General features: G+C 39.7%; 3 protein-coding genes across 3 annotated transcripts in view; 2 read left to right on the forward strand and 1 right to left on the reverse strand.

Annotated features, from left to right (window-relative positions):
* Positions 1 to 5,537, forward strand: part of gmcl1 (germ cell-less, spermatogenesis associated) — a gene marked incomplete in the record, with an annotated part of 9,016 nt that extends 3,479 nt beyond the window's left edge. Inside the window, 8 exon segments of the mRNA XM_014003813.1 lie at positions 1,072 to 1,156; positions 1,253 to 1,343; positions 1,431 to 1,571; positions 1,688 to 1,757; positions 1,829 to 1,904; positions 1,992 to 2,137; positions 3,598 to 3,685; positions 3,763 to 5,537. Of these exon segments, the coding sequence (XP_013859267.1) occupies positions 1,072 to 1,156; positions 1,253 to 1,343; positions 1,431 to 1,571; positions 1,688 to 1,757; positions 1,829 to 1,904; positions 1,992 to 2,137; positions 3,598 to 3,685; positions 3,763 to 3,903 (838 nt within the window).
* A 1,230-nt stretch (positions 5,538 to 6,767) lies between these two features.
* fam136a (family with sequence similarity 136 member A) lies at positions 6,768 to 8,279 on the reverse strand. The gene is made up of 3 exons (XM_014003815.1): positions 7,983 to 8,279; positions 7,714 to 7,854; positions 6,768 to 7,377 (listed from the first exon to the last, which is right to left on the reverse strand). Exons 1-3 carry the CDS (start codon positions 8,067 to 8,069, stop codon positions 7,189 to 7,191), a joined length of 417 nt encoding a protein of 138 aa, XP_013859269.1. The 5' UTR covers positions 8,070 to 8,279; the 3' UTR covers positions 6,768 to 7,188.
* A 554-nt stretch (positions 8,280 to 8,833) lies between these two features.
* Positions 8,834 to 11,672, forward strand: part of pcyox1 (prenylcysteine oxidase 1) — a gene marked incomplete in the record, with an annotated part of 5,548 nt that continues 2,709 nt past the window's right edge. The window contains 4 exon segments of the mRNA XM_014003816.1: positions 8,834 to 9,063; positions 9,240 to 9,387; positions 10,936 to 11,142; positions 11,249 to 11,423. Coding sequence (XP_013859270.1) covers positions 9,273 to 9,387; positions 10,936 to 11,142; positions 11,249 to 11,423 — 497 coding nt within the window.

Consider the following 11,672-nt stretch of genomic DNA (forward strand, 5'->3'; position numbering starts at 1 on the left):
CTCTTGAACGTTACTTTACACCCGGACTCGGACCGCAGCAGAAGCACCGTGAGTGTGTGGAGCCAGTTTATATTCTGTGTGGAGTTAAAAGAAAATAAATGTTTGGATAAAAACTACTCCATTCGTCGACTGATGTCTTCAAGCTGCAACAAATGCTTCGTGGATATAAATCGTATATTGTTGGAAAGCCTGATCATTTGCCTTTTAAATATTGCCACATTTGTAAGGATCATGCATTTGTGGGATGAGCAGTAGAGCTGAGTATGTGAGGCAGTGACAGACACGGTACAGCAGGAACCAATTAGCTGCTGTTTTTTTAAATCAAACATCAGATTGCAGTGGTTTTTTTTAATGTTTTTGTTTTTCAAGCCCTGCGAGTTCCACTATCTATACGTGTAGAGGAGGAAATAAACAAACTTTAATGGAACAAAGACCGGCTAAAATTATCCAGCAACTAGAGACACAACCATGAGCTGCGGGATTCTTAAATCAAAACACCGGATTTAAACTTTCTGTGTTTTTTTTTTTCCCCCCGAGTCCCATGATCTCATCTTTATAAACATGCAGAGGAGGAAATAAACTTTATTGGCACAAATACCATATAAAATTAACCAACATGTGGATACAACCGTAAGACTCGGATTATTTTAAAACTTAAACATTAAAAAGACATAGACGATGGGATTATGTTCTCTGCAATATAATCTGGTGACTCTTGTTTTGAACTTCTCATACCCTGGTGCTGCCAATCATGTGCCTGTTTTTTTTGTTTGTTTTTTTCCCGGTATTCTTCAAAATTCAATCATCCCGTCCACCAAACAAGTCATTGACAGAATAAACTGAGAGAATTTGACACTACAGCTCATCCCACAAATGCATGATCCTTACAAATGTGGCACCGTTCAAAAGGGAAATAGTTTTTTTCAACAATATAAGATTTATTACCAAGAAGCATTGTTACAACAAAGACATAATCTACCAAACACAAATTTCTTTACTTTATGTTCTAAGTGTATTCATTCCTTTACAGAGGTCAGTCATGGTCACTGAGTTTCTGCTGTGTGTCTGCAGGGCTGACGTGATGCAGCAGCTCGTCCAGTCCTCAGACCTGTTCGTCATGCAGGTGGAGATGGACGTTTACACCGCACTGAAGAAGGTAGAAGGCCGAGTCCCTTCATGTCACACTTGTCGGCGCGGTCCAGTTCTAGCCCGTCAGTTTCATACGTCGTCCATGTTTTTTTTTTTTCTGCAGTGGATGTTCCTGCAGCTCAACCCGTTGTGGGACGGCCCGATTAAGCAGCTCCTGGCCGACGCTGACGCCTGGCTTTGCAAGCGCAGGGCGGGTAATGCCATCTGCTTAAAGTTTGGATTTATATTGTGTTTGCTGTGAGTAGTGAAGCATTTTTTTTAATTTAAACTTTTGTTTGCAGATCTGTGTGAGAAGGAGCCGTTCTTAAACACAGAGGAGGGAGCACCGTTTCACTCTGTGTTCAAGCTTGTGCGTCTTCAGTATATCATCAACGATCTGGCGTCTGCGCGCATCCTGGAGAGAGACAATATTTTACCTCCTGGTTCGTGTTTGCATTTCAAATGAACCCTTCTGTTTATAGCTTATTGTTATATGTATTTTTAATTTAAAATACACCTGCTTGTGAATTAATATCAGTGGTCATGCTTTGTGTTTTAGACTGGCTGACAACCATCTACAAGAACCAGTGGTTTGCCATGCTGCGCACAGAATTTGACAATGATAACGGGTGAGAGTCAGAAGATTAACTTCTGTAAGGAGCTTATAGACATAGATTTTATATGTTTTTTGCTTTTTTAGTCCTCAGGAACCCAACAAAGAGGAGTTTGAGTTGAACAGCATGAGATGTGGCAGGAAACTGAGTAAAGACGGAGACGTGAGTTTGACCTTTAAATCTTCACCTTTATTAAAAACATTTTTTTTTCCTTCACAATAACTAACAGTGCTGTTTCCTTGGTGTCAGTACTGCTGGCGGTGGACGGGCTTCAACTTTGGGTTTGACCTGCTGGTGACTTACACAAACCGCTTCATAGTCTTTAAAAGGAACACTCTCAGTCAGCCCTGTGGGGGCGCCGTGAGTCTGCAACCTCGGAGACATCTTGCATACAGGTTAGAAGCTTTCATCGAGAAAACGAACAGAATTGTCTAAAACACTTATCTATGAACAGGAAAATATTTACACATGTAGCATTCACTAAAGTGAATTGAAAACTCACACTTAGTGTCATTTTAAAAAAAGGTTCATGTGTTTTAAAAGTCGACACATTTCAGTTGAAATTCGTCACATTTTTAGACCCAAAAACGCTAGAAGGAACTGTTAGCTTGTACTGCTAGTCCCGATCTGCGCCACAAGTCACAACCACAGTTAACGCAAGACATGGAGGCTAAGAATGAAGTGTATAAAGGAAGTAGTCCTCAGGTTTTATATTTCCTCTCTGAATAATAATGGATGTAATGTTTCATGTGTTCTCATCACGCAGACAGTCGTGCCACACAGAGGAAGCAGAAATCACATGTTTTAAATCAAACATTGGCCCTCATGCAAGAACATGTTTGTATTCTTCTCCTAAATTTCTCTTACTTTTGTTCTTATGAAGGGTTCATTCATACGAACATGTCACGTCAGATTCAACAAACTCTTCTATCTTCAGGAAAAGTGTGTAAATGAGCAGCGTCAACTGATGAATGCTTATCAGGTGCTCGTACACGAGGAGAGGAGATTAGCACAATTACCACCCCAAAAACACCATATAAGGCTATGTTTCCTGCCCCACATACCAGGAAGTGTCCATTCATAAATGACATCGCAAAGTAAAAAAGAACAACTTTATGAGTTCGGAGATTGGAGTCCTGCTGTCAGAGATCCAGGAAAGAAAATCTGTCATTTTTAGCAGGTCAGCTGTGGAATTAAAGGAGCCAAGGAATGAAATGTGCTGTTAATGTCGTGTCTCCTGTAGGCTGTATACAGACACAGAAATAAAAATCTAAATCATATTTATCTCTCTCTCTCTAGTCCTGCTCTGATTTACCTTTGGTCAAATATTTTTAATTGAAGTGTAAACAACTGTGCTAAATAGTTTTCATTTATTCAGAAGAAGAAAAGTGGCACACCGCTATACAACAGCATTAAAAGTCAATTTAATTTAATTTAACCAATTTATGTCGTTAGTCTACATTATTACATTTAAAATCTAATTCCAGTTCAAACAGAACAACCTATTGTCATCATAATTATGGAGTGTGATTTATTTTCAACTCAAAATATCGTCAAACTAATGAAATATAAAGTTATTAATGAGAAAAATCCATCTGATAACAGCAGACTGACTGCTGGTAAAATATACGACAGGTCTGGACCACTCGTGAATTTTGTTCGAATCTGAAAAAAATCTTAGAATACGAAAAAATTGGTGAATGCCACAAATTATCTTAAATCACTCGTACGCACAATTTAAGAACAAATCTATTCAAACAGTTCTTGTATGAGGCCCAATGTTCCTAACGAGCAACAGAGGACGATCTGATGAGTGGCGTTTAAATCATTAACTGTGATGATTTGTTTTGTAAAGGTTACGTCTGGCCTCCTTTGATAGTCGAGGGAAGCTGGTCTGCAGTCGCTCCACAGGTTACCAGCTGCTCACCTTGGAGAAGGACCAGGTGAGTGACCCACTCCCACCGTTGTTTTGGTCTGTAAACCTTCTTTGTGTTCATTATTCCCCCTCTCTGTCTCTCAGGAGTACGTAGTGATGAACCTGGACAGCCGCTTGTTATCATTCCCGCTTTACGTGTGCTGTAACTTCCTGTACACGTCGCCTCCCTCAGACCACCGTCCAGACTCCTCTGAACAGGACAGCACGGCTCGCGTCGTGTCCTGATGTCCTCTCCACGAACCATTAACTGATGTCCGCTTAAATTTACAGTCCCATCCCGTGTTCAGCTTCACTTCGGACACGTCACCTGCACACTATTTTGTGAGATGATCAGGGAAATGTCTTTTTTTTTTTTTACATCAGTTGTAGCTCGTTCTGAGTTTGCTTTTTATATACCTGGTTTATCTAAAACAGACACAAAACCGTGTTCAGGAAGGATCAGACCAACTCGTACTCGTTTTTTTTTCTGTCTGCATGGAGCTGCTGGACCTCGCTTTGTGATAAAAACCCTCCAGGTCTTCTGCAGGTTGAAACTTTGGAGCTACTTGATATGAAGGTCCGGTGAGTCAAAGTCTTATTTAGACATCTGTTTTTCTTTAAGGTCACAAAACAACTCTGGATGGGATTTTTTTTAAATATGTACAGTTTTGGCACCATAGCATCGTCAAATTTCAGTTTGAAGATTTCATGTTTTACCAGCATCAATTGTGGTTTGTCATTGTAGAAAATAAGCCATGTGTCATTAACCTGTCACTGACAAAAACAGTTGAGTAAAACCAAAGTGGGACAAAGAGTGACAGACGCAGTAGTTTGTGTTTTATCACGTCACAGGTCATATTTCTAGTTCTACAACAAAACAGTATCTGGCAGGATTTCCTCTCCTTCACCTTGTACATACTGTATATTTACAGACTTGTTTAAAAAAAAACAATGTGATGAAAATGACACCAGCATCAGGAAGTCCGAATGTCTCAGGACTCATTTTTCTTGTGACACGAGGCTGCAGGACATTCTGCTCTTTACGTCTGTTTGAACTTTGTGATGTTCTGCAGTTTTGTTCCAAGTCAAAGATGCTGAAACTCTTCAGATTTCCTCAGTTTTTCCTCACTGTCGCCGGTGTTCAAACCCTGATTCTTGTTTTGTTGTTTTGCAGCTGAGTTGAACGTATTGTTCCCTCACAGGAGCAAAATCTTACATCTTAATTCACCTAAACATAAAGTAGCTTCACAGTTATCTTTGTTTACTTTTATTGTAATTATTTGTTCAAGATTTGTTTGGCTTCTTTTGTTTTTTATTTTTTTTTAAACCTTGTTTTGGAAAGCGGGGGATCCTCATTCGCAACTCTTGGTGATCTCAGTATTATCTGTACAGCTGCAACAGTTCAGTTTAACTTGTTTTTATTTAGCTGTTATTTATTTTATTTCTATTTTTTGTTACATTTACTGTATTTTATGGATCTGATTTCTTTGCAAAATAAATATGTTATTCTGTACAGCTAATAAAACCGCCCTTCCACACGGGCTGGGGTGCTATCACATGAAGGTTTTTATTACAGTTGTGTATTTATGCTCTCTTTTTAAGATATTTGATAAATATGTAGACATTACTACTTATTTCAAGTTTGAAAACGTTTTGCCCATGTTTGAACTGGTTTAAATAATCACAACCTTCGCTCCAGTCACTTTCAACAAAAGTCTGAAGCTCAATGTTAACTTTAAATCGTTTACTTCTTTTTAAATTTAGAAGAAAAAAAACATTCGCTGCCAAAAGGTGAAGTTGGACAATTTTCTTTTGCCCGTCTGTTACCAGAATATCATTTAAACCACTGGATAGATTCTAATAAAATTAGCAGAAATTAATATCTGGATGTTTGTTTATATCTAACTATTGGAGTCGATGGTCACCACAGATAGTCAACCTTATTGTTTATAACTGTCAGTTTCACCAAGTGTGCTGAAATTTGATGTGGTAGTAGCCGAGTAATTCACAACACATATTCAGATCATATTTACTGACAGAGCATTAGTTATTTTTTGGTTTGACCAAAGCGGTCTCAGCTCTATCATGTCTCATAAGATGATCTTGGTGTAAAACTCTGGCATGAAAAGTGGAAAGCAAAATACATTTTTTATTTATTCTTGCTTTCATCAAAGAATCCTCCACTTGTTTCCTGAAGCACCTCCCACAAGTTGGATTGGCTTGATGCATTTCTTACGCACCATGCGGTCAAGCTGCTCCCTTTACAGCTCAGGAGTATGAAGGTAGATTTGTATGAAAACTGACTTGCAAAACATTATAGACAGAATACCAGCTGACTACTTTGTTCCTGAATAGTTCTTGGATAGTTTGGAGCGATTCTTTGAGTCTTCGACTTGTTGGACAAAATTGGATCCAGTTAAATGCTGTCCTCAGGGTATAGCATGACAAATCTGTCAAATCTCCCACTGAAACAGCACCAAAAACATCCCCAGACCATCACGTTTCCTCCACCATGCTTGACAGATGAGTTCTGAACAAGAACAGACTGGGTTCTAGGAGAAAGTTCTGTTTTTTCTGGTCTTTTTGAGACGATACTCAAGCATACAAATGCTAATTTTTCCCAATATCCAACTACCTAAAGACAAATATGATTGCTCCTGTAACCAGTACAAACATTAAAAACTCCCATTTACAGCTATAGCAGTAATTTACTACATTAATGTCTAGACTGCATTCCTGATTGTTATTTTAATTGAAGAAAATTGTGCTTTTTTAAAATAAAAAAATAAGGACATTACTGAATAACCCCAAAACTTTTGAGTGTTAACAGAGAAAGCCCCCAGAAATGTATTTAATTTCGTCATCAAGCCTTAAATTATATTTATTACAGAGTTTGATTAAGTATGTATGTTTTGTTTAAACAAATCATATTTATTCTCTTTCTTTCCTAAAATAAAAATCCTTTGGTCACTGTTTTAATCACAGTCTGGTCCTCAGGATATCATCCCACAGTGTTTTGTTTCTTATATCATTATATACAGAGAATATAAAAAAAAAATTGCTTAACAAAACTTCTGTTTGCATGCAGAGAGGAGTAATTGAACAAAAGCCCAGTTTTCAGTGTTTTAATACATATAAAGAAACAAATTTGACCCTGAGCGACTATCACAGAAGAAACACGGGAGAGCTCGTTGAGAAATGGAAACAGGACAGGACGAGGAGCAGGAGAATCTGAATATAAAATCCTGCAGTTAAAGTACATTAATTTTAAAATGTACTTTATACACGATGACTCATTTGTTGCATCTCGGTCACACATAAGGCATGAAGAACATTGCTGAACGTTTTCCCTCTTTATGCAGATAAATTAGATTAAAACATTAAATTCTGTTACAACTAACTGCTGAAGTCTCTGAACTTGATTCCAGCTCTGAGTTCCTCGGGTCACGAACACCCCCCCGCCCTCATCGCGGCTTGTCCATCTGAGTCCAAGCCGTCTCGAGGACTGGCTTCAGTCGTCCAAACGGCTCCTCACTGCATAATAGATTCCAAATTGTCCTTGAGCCTTCGGGTCATGCTGGGGATCAGGTTAACGTGGTCGTCCACACAACTGCCCACACAGCGGTCCATGAGCGAGCGAACAGCTGGCTCCTTCGCGCCCGAGTCGAACAGATCCTTGGCCTTATCGTTGCAGTGCATCGTGCATCTCGTCAGACGATCCTGATGAGGACAAGGAGGAGAGAAGTCTCAGGACCGGTCATAAGGATTTGACTCTTGCTCCCAAATTTACATGCTCAAGTTCTTTTCCACGACATCAGAAACAGCTCGAAGCAAAAAGATGCTCGCCAAGAACACAGTCCTGAAACTTGATCCTAAACATCAATAAGTTTAAGATTTAATTTTATTTCCTAATGACCAACTACATTAATTCTGAAAAAAGCCAAAATATGACTTGCTGCTTATATTTGCAGATTTTGACAACAAAAACGACGAAGACCACCTCTGCAGAATCTGCCCTTGGTTGGTGTGCAGGTATCAGGGTGTCACCTGTCTCACCTGAAACTTCTCCAGCTCTGAGGTGACCAGTCCCTGAGCCTGGGCCATAGGAGTGTGACACTTGTCGATACACTGATGCACCTGAGTTATGGAGTCCGAGGGTCGATCACAGCATTCTGCACTGCACCTGAACATGCGACTCTGCAGCAGGAACACACACGCACGCACGCACGCACGCACGCACACACACACAGAGGTTGGACATAAGCTTATGTTACAAAAGTGCATAAACTAATAAACTATAATATATATATATATATGAAACCTACCTGCATCTTCCGGATGTGGTCTCGCTCCAGACTCTGGACCATTTCTTCGACCATATTAGAAACGCGTGTCTGGTGTGCCTCTGCCATCTCCGCCCGCTTTGGATGCTCCAAACAAAGCACAAACTCTTAAAACCGCTTTGTAAACTAAGTCAGACCGAACCGAACCGGACTATTAAGGTGGGACAATAAAGTCCACAGAGAATCTGTCGGCAAGTTTCTTTACAATTTAGCAACTAAGGTCACCTCCATTCAAGCATGTTTCAAGATGAGAGATTATCGCGTTACTTCCGCTTGTCTTCCGCTACTTCGACAGAAGCATTTCCGTTTTCCGCACAAGACACTTTCAAAATAAAAGATTATTAACAAACCCATTGACTTGAATAAGAATTCTATGTAACATCCTTGAACAAACCAGAAAACAGATCTGTAAATGAAAACTGACTTTTAAACTTATAATTTTATTTGTGTGTGTGTGTGTGTGTGTGTGTGGGGGGGGGGGGGTCCCCACAAAGACATGTAATTTATTCACCTTTTCATTTGCACCTGGCAAAAATGTAAAACATACAAATACAAAAAAAAAATAAAGCAGTATTTTTAGACCAACAATCTCAAAGTACATAAAAACAGAAACAAACTTGCATATCAAGCAATTCTGCTACAAGACAGGAAAGTTGATCAATATCGTGACATGAATGAATCACATTTTTAAATTTAGGTAAATAGTGGTTTTAATACATGTTCACTTTAGAATTAAATGTGATTTAATAATGTGAATTCTGGCTAGAAGTGTATTTGTTTGTTGGCACCACCATGGTCTCGCACACATCCGTGAGGGCTTTTATTGTGAAGCTGAAACATAAGCGTACCCGGAAGTGTGTTTAGCGAGGTTCATCCGACATAAATGGAGTCCTAAGTTAGATTTTTAACTTATTGCTTTTTAGTCAGCTTTTGTCGATTATTAATGTCTGTTTTCAATACTTCTAGGGGAATTTCTGTGAACTTTAATGTTAGTTTTAAGTGTAGCGTCGTGAAAGCAGCTTATGAATACAGACTCTCGTTCCTGTGACTTTTGAAACAGTAGGTGCGCTCGCTTCATTACTAATTAAATGTGCAGTTAAACTAACATTATGCTGATTTATTTAGGCTATCTAATTACGTGACTGTTTCTCTTTGTTCTTTTCAAGTCCTGTGTTAAACTTTGACCCGTGTTGATAAGAGTAGTTAATAATATGTTTCCTGTTTATTTCTCTTGTGCAGATGCTTCACAGTGTAAATCTGTAGAAACCCTGAATGATGAGTTTCAGCGCTCTGTCTCTGAGAACACTGCTCCTTCTGGGGGTCTGGCACACCGGAAGGAGGAGCTTCACCTCAGCTGCAGGCCTGACCGAGCCACCCAAGAGTATAGGCAAGTCACAATAATACATATTCATCTACTGTCTGCTCTCTGGGCTCTCAAGCTGCATGGAAATATCTTGGATTGCTGTCTGAAGCTCACTTAAAACTGGCAGGTCTTGTGAAAACTGCTGAAAATTTAACATAATTTTAATTTTGCGTTTTTTTCAAACTTTCAAATATGTTAAACGTGATCTGTAAAACATCCAAGGGTTTAAAAGGTATTGAAATCATAGCATCAGTATACTGTAATTAATGTGTTTGCAGATTTATGTGTTGCATTAGTGGGGGGGGGATTACCAAATGTCACAGTTTTACAAGTCTGCAATAAAATTTTCACACTCTGTGTGATATCTGAATGTGATCATGTGAAGTCTAATGCTGCGTTCACACCGAACGCAATTTCAGCTTCAAAATCGCAGCCAACGCAGAAGTTTGAAGCTTGTGCACTTTGAGGTCAGACGCAGGACAGCTCTTGAAGCGCTGCACGGCGACAGCCTCCCCGCCCCTCCCTCCTCTGTCGGGCTCTGTTTAATGTCGGACGAGGAAGTGGCTTTGCTTTATTTACAGAGAGCAAGAGCATGTCACGTTCATCTGATAATTAATTCATAATTAATTCACCAGATAATTCAGAGTAGAGGTTCACAGCTCGCTTTCAGGACTATTTTTCCAGTCTGATGAGTCGCTGCCACGCATTGGTAAGGATATCTCTTTCAGGACACCGACTGCAGGCACTCGATTTCAGCTAAAGAGCTCGTCTCCATCTGTTTCAGGTTAGTGGACATCATTCAGTAAACTGTCCCGTCGGGAAATATGTCRCTACGTCACACAGTGGAGTCTCTCTGATTGGTTGACGTGGCGCGTCGAGCTGCAAAAGTTCAGATTTTCTAACTTCAGCGATTTGAGCATCAAGCACGTCGAACGCTCAGATCGTTCAAATCGCGCTGCTCTAATCGCGCTTGAGGCACCGCAGAACTTCCCGACGTTGCTTGAAGCGCGTCCACCATAGACTTTGTATGTAAACCTGAGGCTCCTGACGCTGAAATCGGGTTCGGTGTGAACGCAGCATAAAGCTTGTGATGTGTTGAAAAGATATGCACTGTGATATGCACACTGAAAGAAGACCCGTTAAAAAACTGCCTGCTACAAATTAAGGATGTGTCAGGAATTTATGAGGTTAAGAAATAGGAACAAAATTTGTTAACTCTCATTAAGGCCACTTTAAAAGTTAACAAGAAAAATAGATTTTATATAAACAAATAGGGGTTGGCTAAAATCTTGCATAGAACAGTATATGATCAAATTTAAACTACTAGTTTTGTTTTGTCTGTAAGTAAAGAAGTGTCAAAAATACACATTGTGTTACTTTCTTCATTTTTCATCTCAGAGCTGCTTTTTTTCTGCCATAAAAGTTTTCCGCCTCTCATTTCAGTCATAAGTAAGAAAAGAAGGCAAACTGATCCAAACCTCTGTTTTATAAGTCTCATACAAGCAGACATGATAAATTCATCCTGACTGACTTTTATTTATTACAGTTGTTTTGTCCCTGCTTCCTTTAAAGCTGTGGTTGGAGCGGGAATCGGTGGAACAGCAGCAGCGTTTTACCTCAGGCAGGAGTTCGGACCTGCTGTCAAGATCGACGTGTTTGAACCCGACGCCGTCGGAGGCCGACTGGCAACGGTGAAGATCGGGGAGTTCGAGTACGAGACCGGAGGCTCGGTGATCCATCCGCTGAACCTCCACATGAAGCACTTCATTGAAAAACTAGGTACCGTCAACACCGACGTGGACAACACAATGTACGCACAATGCATTACTGAGCTGTGGAGTTAAAAATGGGCTAAAAGCTTGAACTTCTGTTTCCTGTTTGTCAGGTATTCCTTCAAGAAAAAACCTCCCCTCTAAAATGGCCATTTTTGACGGAAAGGAGCTCGTGTTTGAAGAGAGCGACTGGTTTATTGTTAACTTCTTTCGTATGCTCTGGCGGTATGGATTCAGTTTTCTTCGAATGCAGATGTGGGTGGAGAGCGTTTTAGACAAATTCATGAGGTGAGAATCCAATGCATCTTTAGGGCTGTGCAATAGAACCAGAAAGAGAGACAGTTGTTATTATCTCAAGGGGATGGAAATGTTTGTGAAGGCATATTTTTGTACTTGCTTGAGAGAAAGATGTACTTTAATTCAGGGTATAGGATTGTGGAATGGTCTGGAGGATGATCTTAAAAATGCCAGATCTATTTATATACTTAAGAGACCGATAAAAGCTAGTTTTTTAAAGGTATATATACAGTATATATA

Source organism: Austrofundulus limnaeus, unplaced genomic scaffold (genome assembly GCF_001266775.1).
Source record: "Austrofundulus limnaeus strain Quisiro unplaced genomic scaffold, Austrofundulus_limnaeus-1.0 Scaffold20, whole genome shotgun sequence".
Lineage (NCBI taxonomy): Eukaryota > Metazoa > Chordata > Actinopteri > Cyprinodontiformes > Rivulidae > Austrofundulus > Austrofundulus limnaeus.